The sequence below is a fragment of the Papilio polytes genome, unplaced genomic scaffold (genome assembly GCF_000836215.1).
Source record: "Papilio polytes unplaced genomic scaffold, Ppol_1.0 DF823934.1, whole genome shotgun sequence".
Lineage (NCBI taxonomy): Eukaryota > Metazoa > Arthropoda > Insecta > Lepidoptera > Papilionidae > Papilio > Papilio polytes.
This window is the reverse complement of record NW_013525270.1, coordinates 199,804-213,589: the sequence shown is the minus strand read 5'-3', so window position 1 is coordinate 213,589 and position 13,786 is coordinate 199,804. Positions and strand designations below refer to the sequence as shown.

The following is a 13,786-nucleotide window of genomic DNA, read 5'->3' as shown; positions in this document are numbered from 1 at the left end:
TCCTCTTGAATCGACAATGTACACGAGGCAAAGCTTTAATGCATTATCGATACCTAATTTCCATCGAATAATCGAACGAGGAATTGTTTAAATGTATGTCAGGTAGATGTGACTGATACGTGATTTGTTTTTAATCCTAACATTTATTATGTTTTAGGAGTTGCAAAAGCCGTTCTCTTCAAAGCTCTAACTTTTTTTTTTAATAGTTAGCATATTAAGTTTTGTGTTTTAATATGTATTGTATTTTTGAATAATAAGTACGGTTGATAATTAAATCATACTAATATTACAAATGCGAAAGTTTAGATGGATGGATGTTTTTTAGAGTTTCAGTTGATTTGGATGAAATTTGGTATCGACGTAAAGATCATATAGGCTTCTCGCTTTTGTTTTTGTTAATTACAAGCGAACGGAGTCGCGGGCGTAGCTAATAAATAAATTACGTTAATTATTATATACTAGCTGTTGCTCGCGACTTCGCCCGCGTGAAATTAAAAAGATAGCCTATGTTACTCACAGATAAATTACCTTTCTAACGGTGAAATAATTTTTAAAATCGGCCTAGTAGTTTTAGAGTTATTTCAATACATACAAAAATACAAATCTTTCCTCTTTATATAATATTAGTATAGATTACGTCAGTGTTCAGGCACTCGAAAAGTGCTGAGTGTGTCTCATCACCAGCTCACTATACGTCCCCACCGAGGGGCTCGTAGCCTACCCTAAGTAAGGGTGACTAGGCCATAGTCAACCACGCTGGCCACGTGCGGGTTGGTCGACTTCACACATATCTTTGAATTTCTTCGCCGATATGTGTAGGTTGCATCACGATGTTTTCCTTCGCCGTAAGAACATCGGTTAAATTATGTACATATGAAAATTCGAAAAATCGAAAATCACATTGGTACATGGCGGGATTCGAACCCAAGACCTGTAGATTACAGGTCAAGTGCTTAAACCACTGAGCCACCGACGCTCGCTACTGGAGTGTGTCTACGTCCAAAGAAATATTTGATGACTGCTTAATTAAAATAATTATCTAATTGGTATACCTTTTGTCCTTGCTTAAAATAATAATTTAGTTCTATATTAAGGTAACAGGCGCTGTGGCTTTGTGGTGTCCTCACAAAGAAACGAACTTTAAAGAAAAGAGTTGAAATTGTTATAGTATTCAGAAAATTACTGTATACAAAATTAATAACATAAAAGTGGAACATAACTGATACACTCTTAAATATTAATTATTACTTCCTTTGGCGATTAATAGCAAATGAGGTCAGTTTCTATGAATACAACCGCTCGAGGTTACATTGAAAGAAGGGTAGAACGATTTTTTCTAAATGCGGCGTCCGACGGTTTGTGTACAATCTTCGCTTATTTTAACAACCATTTCTACTTATATCTAAATTTGGTAATGAAATAGAAATATTTAATGCCTAGATAAAGTTCACAAAGCATACATATGTTAGTTTTTGTTAATACGTTAGGGTTTTTTGGTAGCAATTTAAGTTTTATCCATATCAGATGTGGAGACTTTTAATACCAAACGTTTCAAAATAGAAAAAATTGCATTCGTAGTTCACTAATCATAAAAATCAACATAATAATGTGCCTCTTTATTTAAATGATACGACCGTTAGGGTTTTCTGTAACATTTCTTTGTCCGCATTGGTTATTTAATCGCAAGGGATAAATTGTTATTGTATGCTGTATTTCCAATTACATTGTCGCTAAGAGACGGAGTAATTTCACGGGTCCTTGCAGGAAAAATGATTTGACTATTCAATGGATGAGGATACGACCGAATTGCTGTTGACTGACTCAGGGTAATGATTTCCTTGAAGATTCTGTTTTTGATTAAGAAAGGGAATTCTTTCTGTTAGAAGCGAGGTGAAATATAAAACCCCATTAGATATAAACCCGTGCAGGATAACAAAAGAAAAATCTTACTAATATTATAAATGTGAAGGTTTGAATGGATAGATGGATGGATGTTTGTTAGAGTTTGTAGCCTAAATGGCTGAACAGATCCCGACGAAATTTGGCATAGGTGTAGAGGATAGTCTGAAGAACACATAGACTACTTTCTTTTGTTTTTAATTTCATATTAATTTCATTTGAACCTTCATTATTAAGTATCTTGTAAGATAGAAGTTGTAACGAATGAAATTATCTGAGTAGGTTATCGATTTAGTACGGATTATTACTTGTTTTGAAAAGTGCAGAGATTTGCATATCGTCGAAATTGTTTTTCCCTAATCGCGTAATCCTTGATCATGCCCCGACGTTCATAAACGAAGTTGTTCCTGTGTGCACTATCCGATTGAAATTCTAATAGAACCTGAGACTAAAGGAAATCGAACGAAAAAAATACAATAGCGCTATACCGTACAGCTTTTTCCACGCTTCAATCTTTTGTATATTTTAAAATTTCTAAAGGGAACATCTATTTCAATAACCCATTTTTATTGTAGATCATAAATTATACAACGATTTTTACATATGTATTTATAATAAAATATTAACATGCTTACACACCATTTAATATTTTCTGGACAAAATCTTTAACCATTTCAACAACTTCTAGTTTATTAAAACTGTATAATAAAGTGTTCCTATGAGGTGATAGAAGATATTCCTGTACACGCTCCAGTATCTCTTTGATAGTATACAATGTTTAATGTATCGACCTTGGTATTAAAATATACTAGGGATACGAATGTGTATACGTATACAGCCTAGCCTTAAGAGAATCCACAGTTGAAGAATCCCATAGGTTTAAGACACGATATCAAGTTATGTATATGAACCTTGAGGTGGGAATTAACATGATTTTCGACGTTATTTCGATTCATGTTTTGTTACATTTACTGCAGTAACAAAAACTCTACACTCGTGTAATAAATATATTATTGTGGTTAACATTTGCGTCACATAAAACATGTGTCTGGTGAACCTCGTTTAATGCAAATTATGAACAATAAATAAAATAGGTTGATTGCACATTACGAATTCCAGTTTTTTTAATCTATGATTTTTTAATGTTTTACATAAACAATAATTACCCGAGCAATATTTTCTTAGAAATTTGTACAAGTATAATCTTTTGTTGAGCTTTTGTGGCCTCGTCTTTTGAAGTTGTAATAACCATTTTATCGAAAAACGAGGAACTGTTGTTATACATTTCCAATTATAATGTCGCTAAGGATACGAAGTAATTTTGCGACTCATTGAGCGAAAAAAATATTGACTTTTCATTAACAGGAAAATACTTACAGATTCCTGAAAAGATTTTTTGTTTTGACTTTTATCCTTATCGTTTATTGCTAAGGCTAATTTTAGATTTGTATTTTAATATTTATTTTTTTATCGAAATATGAATTTGTATTAAAATATGAAGTCCAGTTTTAATAACATGTCTTATTACAGTTAACGAAAACCTAAGTTCTTGGTCCTATAAAAATGATTTAAAAACTACACCAGATGTATGCTACTTAATTCCACGACATTTTTCACTTAGACATAAAACACTATAAATTTCTTCCCACAGCTTTTTCACGCTAACCACAATTGGCAAATGTCCAAATAAAATGTCACATACTAAAATTAAAATTCATTTATATGTTTTGAAGACTTCAACATGTAAACAAAATCTACATATTACTTGTGGTGGTATGTAGTTATGGTGTCACCGGTGGTGAGTTCGTAAAGGTCGCAGTATTTAAACCTGCCGTCATTACATACTACCAGATACTTATAAAAAGGATGCAGATTGGACCAAAATGTTCTAGAATTGTTGCTAGAGTTTCGGTTATTTTTGACCTTCTTACCATTGTAAAGTTAAATAAGATTTCTCAAATTCCCAGAATTTCCGAAGTAAGATTCTATAGCGTTCATCTTGTCTTATTTTACTTAGCGTGTTGTCGAAAAACAGAGACGCTGAAGAACCGAAGTATAAGTATTTAATTTAAGTTGCATCTCTAGGAATCGTTTATACTGTCTTTTACCTTTCTATGTGGTCGGAAAATGCAGTCATTCCGAAATAAATCAATTAAATGACTAAAGTAAGAAAAACAATTGAAAGTGACATCATTTGGCTTGATTCCAGAAAAGAAAATAAGTGCATTACATTAAACATGAATGTTATAGCAGTTAACGGAATGCAGGCTAATAAATAGTAACTTCCGTGTTATATTTTTGTTTATAATCTTAACCACAATCCACAAACGGTAACTATTACAGCGATCGCACACCTGAAACTTAACTATCGCACAACTTTTTAGTCGCATTTTGACGCACACACTACTCGATTTTTAGTTGTGCAACTAAACTGTTGAATTTGCTGCGAAACAATCGACAATCGCACAATAGTTTAGTCAAAGGTGTTTGCCCGCCCTTATTGAATGAATTATATTCTTATCCAACATCTAATCGCCTGGCCAAATTGTAAAAGAGATCCAAACGTATAAATTTTAAAACTCAAAGACGTAAGAGCCTAATTACTCAGGTAAAACGTGTATTTTCTATCCTATATAAATTACTAGCCCTGAGTACATTACTCTTAACTCTAACGTATAATTCTAGAGTCCTCATATCATAAAGCATACGCTATTTAGAGTTTTCTGAAAGCTTTTTTGATAAAAATCTTTTATAAAATAGAATTACCTCCGTTGGTTTATTTGAGGAAAATGCTAGAGCTAGAATTCTAAAGCAAGTTATTTGTTTAGGGGAATATGAAGTATACGTCACACTTACTTCCTTTTTACTAAACAAATTGATGCTTCGTTTGATCTTTTGAACATAAATACTTACGGATTTAAAAAAAAATAAAAGAGGATAACGTATGGTCCCTTATTGTTGAATTTAAGACGCATAGAAAATGAGAAATGCAGGTCTGATCGCATACTAAGTGAATGTTTAATTAGATTGGCAGAACTAAGAAAACCTGTTTTCTGTATTTATACCAGGTAGCCCAAATAAGTAAAGGTAAAATGAAACAATCCCTCAACATACAAAATTTATTATTTTTATCAAAACATTTAATAGACATACCAACCAACTTCGTTGTTTAAGTTATAACTAATTATAATAATTTTCTAAGCGCCACAACTAAATTATAAACGCGACAATGTACAAATTAAATAACAAAATTAGAATAATCATTATATCACAGTTTCTTGATTTTTTGTTATTCATTTCACGATATATGAACTAAATAAATTTGGTAAAATTGAAAATCAAATATACTATAAGAATATATTGCTAACAAAAATATCGATAGAAATTTTCCTGAATGTGAAATACAAAGATAACATATGGATCCAGTTAAATCAAACATTTATATGTTAAACGAAACTCTACACCAGACTTTATACAGAATGTTTTATTTCATTTACATTATGTAAGAATGCTTATGTACTATAAATGTATTATTTACTTAAATATCTAAATATCAAAACGATCGTTAAGAAAATAATTGAAAAACCATTGCTCGTAGAGTTCGTTGCCCCTGAGTCTAAAACAGATATGAAAATTTGTATTAAAATTTATACAAAAACATTTAACACTAGATACTAGATACTTCATACTTATAGACACGTTAAAATTGTTTTAAAACTTTTCATGCTTGAAAACTAAGAAGGTGTTAGAAAACATACCATTTGATAATCTTTCTTGTGGTTTGTTGACCTCAAATGTTGCGATATATGCGGTTGGCATTAACCCTGGAAAAATTTAATAGCTGTACAATATTTTTAAAACATTTCCTAGTAGTTTGTAATAAAAAAATATTTGTGGGCCATTATTATTCAAGTAACTAATTATTTTATTTGCATAACAGAATCACAGACAGTATAATTCAAGTTAAAGTAAGCTAAAGTTATAGTTATCACTTCATACTAACCCGGATAGTATATCGAAGTTCTATTGATCGTGTAATTAGCTGGTGGCAAAGACAGCTCGCATACGAATTCCTCGAGAGGTCTTGTGACGTCATCGTCATGTACCACGGCTGTCGACGTCACCGTGTATAGACCCCATGAGTTCATCTTCATTTCTGTCACTGCTTGCTTTAATGGTACACTGTAGAAATATCGCATGGAAGGAAACATGATTAGTCAGTTTTCAGAATATCTAAAATGCTTAGAGATAATTTAAATAAATTTCTTACACGGCACGTGATCAAAAAGCCATTGTTCGGATAGCGTAAACGTTTCAGCTATTAAAAATAACTAGTTATTTAGAAACTTACCCATTTGATAATATGGCAATTATAGGTTTTGGAAACATATTTTCAGCGGAACAAATTAAGGTGACTAAAAAAACATACTTCTTTTCTTGGACGAAACGAAAATTTTGTGCTGGACCTGTGAATGTATTGAACGATTCTTTATTCAAATGATTTTTATGTAAAGATCTATTAAGATTAAATTCAACGAGTTGTATTTTTTATTTTCATATTAAAGTAAATAGTTTAAAGGATGTATTATATTGTATTGTATGTTATGAAACAGTTTGTTCTAGTTATCTTACTATATACAAGCATTGTCCTCGTTTGCCGATCCTCCTCTAAGAACGTCGAGACGACGCAAGTGTAGTTTCCGCTCAAATCTGTCGTCGGATTCCGTATTTTTATTGCTCTGTACGCTTGAAGGGGATCATCTGAAAATAATCACATTTTGTTGTATTAAAAAATATTAATTCAATGTGTTCAGGTTTGACAAAAGTCAGCCAAAGCATTTTACGACAAAATATCGAGAGATTTTATAAAAAAAAACTCTCTATTAGACAAAAAAAACATTTTTATAAATCCATTGGGGCTCTGTCTCCTAAACTAATTATTACAACTGTGCTTCAGGAGGCAGGACCTTCTCTATATAAAGTGTTTCTCTTTAAAAGTAAACTTTTAAGTAACGTTTTTTATGTTAAAATATTGGGAAAGTATTTTATAGTGGCAACATATTGCAAGCCGCGGTAAAAACAGGTAAATTCACTCCGTAGGTACCGTTCGTGATTTTAGGCTTTGCTCTAATATTTGTTTTCCTTACGTTGTATTATAACAAAAACTATAAATCACACCATAAGGTCAATTGATATTAGGGTCCAAGTCTTATTAGAAATGAATGTTTTTCTCTATTAAAACTATTTCTAATAAATTATTACCCAATACTAAGTAAGTCGTTTACATCTACGCTAACTTCTTAGCTACTTCTAGAGTGATTTTATTTCCTCAATTAAGCTAATCTGTCAGAGAATGAATGAACAAAGAGAGAATTTTTAACACCACAAGTATTTAATTCACTTCAATTCTTTAGAGATTTGAGATAAATGTGCATGCATGCATTGTTCGACGAAGTAACGCTCCATAGCGCATATCTTTGAATCTTTTAAATTAAGAATTCCCCTTCGTACAGACGTAACTGGAAGGCATGCGCCCGTCGCACGGCTCAAGAGGCTGGCAAACTGCGCCACCAACCGAACCTTTGTAATGGAGAAACTATTTACAAACGGAACATAAAAACTTACATATTGAATTGAGCTCTTGCAAGTTGTAAGCTGACATTGTTATTTTGAAATAGTAAGAATATTCAAAGGGTCTATCACGAATATTTACGTGACAGTTCCGAGAACGGAATCGTGACGTCATCGACATAATTTGTATGACATTAGTCTGCACTTTTCGTTGCACAAATTTTGTCGATGAGTAACGAATTTCTCACAAATATACGTAACTATTTGTACCCGTGCGACTTTACCCGAATAAAATTGTAAAAAAAATTATTTTTTTGTTTACGTTTGTCCAATTATCAACTGCAAATGTCAAAATGACATGACATCATAATGTTGTCATCACAAAGCATGGCAACCTTGCTTCCTTGATGTTGGCAGCAACTTATGGTCTCTTTCCCACATTAGGGTTTTTATCCAAAATGTTTATCCCCTAAGTTTAATGGCGTGAAAATATATAGCCTTAAGGGTGGCGTAAGTGTAGGGTTTTTTATTAAAAAAAGAATTATTCAAAAATATGTTGCAATTGCTGACATCTTAGGCAACAAAGAAGTGTGTGTTTACGCTTTATTATAATAGTATAGACAAGCACTCATATTTCACAATTACCATAATTCAAGTTCAAGTGAGACTGTAGTTTTATATGATTTGAATTCAAGATTCTAGTGTGAGTACAACAAATTGCTTAAACCTGTTATTTTAATGGTAATGATGGTATGAATAATAACATTATTAATTTAAGAAGAAATACTTAGTACTTTACAATAAGGTTTCGATTATTTTAACATATTAAGATGGTGCAAAAACTTTTAGCAATGGTATAAGAAAAGAACATCGGTCGTTGAAAGCGAGCTTTACAGAACGGATCACTTTTAAGTTTAAGAATGCACTTTAATCCATTTAACTTCGTTATCGTAAAGTCATGTTAAGTGCATTAGATTAAAAAAACCTCTGACTAACGCGAGAATGTCAGTGTTCCGATGGTATCATAAATTCTGCCTTTTTAATACTGTAATAGATTTTTTTTACTATATTTTAATTTCTTAAGAATCAATGCGTATTTTGATAAAAGATCTAACCAATCTAACTAATGTTATAAATGCGATGCGAGTTTAGATAAATGGATGGATGTGTGTTGGTAGCCTAAAGGTCTGAATCGATCTCAATGAAATTTGCCATACTTTTGTTTTTTTTTAATTCTACGCGGACGGAGTCGCGGGTGAAAGCTAGTTGTAGTCATAAATAAGAAAATACGAAAACATATTATGTTAGATAAACTAGATAATTTTTCTACGCAAAAATCTTCTTTATTAAATTTTATAGTCAGTATTAAGTGTCGTTGAAGTGTACTTGTTACGAGAAAAGTGATTAATTGTTCAATATGATAAATGAGAATGCAGTACCAGCATGCATATATTAATATAGTCTAGTCAACTAAAAGACAAGTTCATTATTTATATTAGGTACTAGTTTTTGTGTAAACATCACACGTTAAAACAAATCTGTTAAAGCAAAATGTTCCATTAGCAAAGCCAACATCTTACATCAGATCTTAATGTATATATTGTGTAAATAATAAATACGTCTAAGAACTAAGAGGCTTTTTGCTTAATCTTATCAAACTCAATAAGCCAAGCATTTTGAAAAAACCTTCGTATGTATGAAAGGATAATAACTTGCTTTGGTCTTGGCAATGACAGTCCAAAATAAAGCAAATTTTATTATATTAGTGCTGCTTAGTCTTTTGTATGTTGAACAATAGCGTCTACATATGAGGCCAAAAAAGGGACAGGTTACATTTCGGACAAATATGAAGTAAATATTTAGGAATTTGTTATATGAAAGAACTCATTGAGTTAATCATATTACGACATCTACATTAAAATTTTATTAAATAATTGGTCTTTATCCAACGCCGAAATTATGGAACGCCGAACATTAAAATCCATATATCGCGGCCATTACGATATGTAACTTTTTAATATTTTTTTTTTTAAATTATGAAATAATAAATTAATTACCATTGTAAAATAATGGTGGTTTGAGTTTTTTAGGTTGTAATAAGGTGCAGTTGAATATCTATTCCATTATAAAAAAGCGTAAACACACACTTCTTTGTTGCATAAGATGTCAGCAATTACAGCATATTTTTGAATAATCCTTTTTTTAATAATTAGTCCTACACTTACGTCACGCTTTAGGCTATATATTTTCACGTCATTAAACTCAGGGGGTAAATATTTTGGATAAAAAACCCAATGTGGGAAAGAGACCATAAGTTGCTGCCAACATCGACATTTGCTATTGATAATTTGACAAGCGTAAACAATAATATAACATTTTCATAATTTCATGCGGATGAAGCCGCAGGGGAACAGCTATTATTAATAATACGATTAAATGTTACCTAACCATGTATTGACTTTAAAACTAAACAATGAACAAATTACAATTAAAACGTTAAATTTCTATACAGCAAAACCGCAGCCAACAAACTTGGTTTGCAAACAGAGTAAAAAGTTCGGAAAAGTAAATCCTTTAGAAGACAGTTTCTAGTTGACAGTTGTAGGGCATTGCTGTACAATTAGAAGACATCTTTTACGCTTACATTTTAAAGAGTTTCTTTCTATTTTATAAATAATCTTAGTTACAATAAATTTATTTATCATCATTGTCTTTGATATATTATTTAGTACGCATACTTGTAAAAAGATCTTTACCTATAAAAATAATGAATATTAAAATAATAATACAATCTGAAATAAGAAAAAAAAACTATTTATGTACAATTTTAATATCTTTAATAGTAAAAGCAATTTAACTTACCTGAAATTTTAAAGTTCATATCGACTTTTCCCTTAAGAAGACCGATAACTTGCGGTCGCATTGGCGGTATCCACTGATACACCAGCCCTGAAGATCCGTTGAAAAACCACTTCATCACCAAACCGACCTTTGGAGACATAGCGTCGATGCTGTACTGACAGTCAAGTACCACTGATTGCGTACCAACTTCCACCAAAGCTGGCACCATGATATTTCTGATGTTTACACCAACACATTCTAAAACAAGCAATAGTGTTAAAATACTAAAAAAAACTGACATTGTCTATATTACCACATTACATTTTTAATATACTCTAGATATACATATCTATGTAGTACACATGTACGTTTCACGTTTTCAGCAAAATTATTTGAATTCATCTCCAGCATATTGTGAAGGAAACTTGAAAATTTTACAATAGTCTATATAGCCCCAGTATAATATTCCAATTTGTGTTGCTTCTTTAATGTGAATAATATTAGTTATAATATTCACGACAATAACTTGAATATCAGGGTAATTCTTAGATAAGCGAAATAAAAATTTAATTAGCTTATTTTTTAAAAGTTAATTCTTCTGCAAACTTTAATAATTAAAGACTGAGGTATAAAGGAATTCAATAAATATGAAAAATAAGTAAAAACAAATTTCTAACTCCTCATCAAGCAGTAGGTCAATTGCAATTAAAACTAGCGGTGGCTATTTATTAAAGTTTTATACAACAAAATATAACGAAGAAAAACTCTTAAAAACATTTTCTCATTCGCTAAATTTTCTATTTCATAACAAAAGTTTGTATATTTATTTACTGGCTCAATGAATAAAAAGTGAAGAAAGGGTTGGATCTACGACCGCCTTCAATATTTGAGAACGGTTCATTTCTATATATTTCACTTGTTTCCCAAAGTAAACGAAATTCTGTAGAGAAATTTTAAAATATAAGAATTAAACAAGCTATTCAGTGCTTCTTATATTTCTAGGAATTCATTGTATGAAGCAAACAAGAGGTTTCGCAATTGAAAAAGAACTAATATAAACGTAACAATGGCTCTGGATAATGGAAAATGTAATAATATTACCGTGACATGTTCCACGCCACGGCCAGACAATTTGTTGTTTTTATTTACTTATAAAATTGTTTAATTTTATTTATCTACTTATACAATACACATTAATAACAAAAAGGGATATAAAATTATTAATTGAAGATTCCACGAACTTTATTATTGCTTTTATGATTATAAAATTTGATTTTAATAAAATTGTAACAACTCTACATATCTTATTAATATTTATTATAAATTCGAAAGTTTAGATGAATGATCCTGACGCAATTGGCGTATATGTAGAAGGTAGTCTGGAAGAAAACATAGACTACTTACTTTTGTTATTATTTAAGTGCACACGAACGGAGCCGTGGGCGAAAACTGTTAAAATATACAAGTACAAATATCTATAAAGCAATATAACAGGCCGGCAGTACGGCCATATTTTAACTAAGAATATTTTAATAAAAAAAGTTATCTTTACTCTGTGTATAGAATACAAGGAACATAATAAGATATTAAAAGCGTACATGGTAACACTAAAGTTCGTAATGAAACGGCTCTAGCATTGTGAAGGTAAACCCAGCGGTACATAATGCCCGTTACTGCGTAAGGTGTGTTAGGGAAATTGTAATGAGAAAGCTTACACTCAAATGTGCTTATATTAAAACATAACGGACTAAATAACTTCATATTTTGCTCTCATTAACTACGTAATTTCTGAAGTTTAGTTACATTTGAGTTTCATTAAAGGTATTATTTTTATGCAAAAAGTGTAGCTAGGGATAACTTTATTATATTTTAAAAATAATAATAGTTCTTGTTCTGGTCATGATATGCAACTAAAGTAATGTAAATTTCAAAGATGTTAAGAAAACAAAATGTGCCCGAGTCATTTATAAACAGAATAATTATTGTTTCTTGCCTCTAACATATTATCATCAACCTTTCCTTGTCCCTACATAGGATTGGTACAGTATGTACGGCTCTTTCATACATTTCTATCATGCGTCATATGTAATTTAGTTCCCTTCTTGAGCATATCCTCTAACACAACCCATTTTTATAATATTCCTTATTATAAAATAAACATTATTATCTTATTTAAAAACTGATTTAAATGAAGTTTTTTTATTCAAACAAATAAAACAAAACATGAAAGTAATAAAAAGATAATAAATGTATCACTAAGAGTATTGTTTTGGTAAGTTATCTTGCAAATGGCATATGAATAATGCATAGTCGTTATAAGCAGGGTACGCCAGACACCTAGACAACTGGACGCTTTTACGAATATTGGAGCGAAGGTATCGCAAAGGCGGTTATTATTTATTGCACTATTTGTTACCGGCATAATCGAACTACCGCTGCTCTATATGTCCACTTTTATCTTATTTGCTTCTGTCTCTTAACTCTCAAAGCTCAAAGTATATTAGAATTCTGATGATTACGTTTCAAATAAAAATATTCATGTACATGGAATATTATGACGTCATATACCTTAAAACATATTTAGTGGGATAATAAAACTGTTATTTCATAAATAACATGACCGCAGTTTATTTTACTGTTTGGAATCGCATAATAAAAATCGAAGGATTATTAAACATTTTTAAGCAACTAAAAATACCAGAAATTTACGAAATCAATATTATAGCCAGATGTTTTCATATTTATATCAATTTCTGAATAAAGCCTTAATTAAGTTATACATAAGGGGTGCTACATTACCCCGCATAGAATATAATTATTGTCAATTATGTGGCTTGGATATCCCACAAAATATGTTACTTTAATAAAAAGCAAGTCACTATTATAAAGAAAATTCTAAATGAAGGTTGACAAGGAAATTACATACGCGCACTGCTGACTAAAAGTTTTAACACGCGAGTAAAAGCGAATATTATCATAAGTAATTAGTTTAAAATAGCCAAAGAAATATACGAACTTGAGCATAATATTAGAAGAATGATGCATATTGTGTGATCCATTTCGAACTACATAACTTGTCACGTGCTGACGATATTACGAAAGTCTTTGAAAGGAGTTCGTGTATTGAGGTCCACTCGACACTGTTAGAGCGCGAGAACTGAAAAGTTTGTGGTGATAGAAAAAGTCCGTGCGACACGCATGCGTACTTCGATGCCTGTTGATTTACTTCAAAAGCATTCGGCTACAGCAATACTAAAACCGTAATTACCAATGTTTCAAAGAGCTTCTCGCAAACAAACAACTTGCGGATATAAGGTAATTTTCTCGTATACAGAGTACGAAGTATGACTTCCTATTAATAATTTCCGTTTAATTTCAACCAAAGACAGTATGACTTTGTATTTTTGCGCATAACTACAGAGCATATTTAAAAGGAAAAATCTCATTTGAACTTAAATGCCAATTTTAAATTTGC

At 31.1% G+C, this 13,786-nt stretch overlaps 1 protein-coding gene across 1 annotated transcript; it reads right to left on the bottom strand.

Annotated features, from left to right (window-relative positions):
- Positions 1 to 5,423: 5,423 nt before the first annotated feature.
- On the bottom strand, positions 5,424 to 13,439 carry LOC106101998. The gene is made up of 7 exons (XM_013281390.1): positions 13,328 to 13,439; positions 10,333 to 10,569; positions 6,532 to 6,660; positions 6,251 to 6,365; positions 5,903 to 6,081; positions 5,658 to 5,723; positions 5,424 to 5,515 (listed from the first exon to the last, which is right to left on the bottom strand). The coding sequence occupies exons 1-7, from the start codon at positions 13,368 to 13,370 to the stop codon at positions 5,430 to 5,432; spliced, it is 855 nt and encodes a 284-aa protein (XP_013136844.1). The 5' UTR covers positions 13,371 to 13,439; the 3' UTR covers positions 5,424 to 5,429.
- Positions 13,440 to 13,786: the final 347 nt, after the last annotated feature.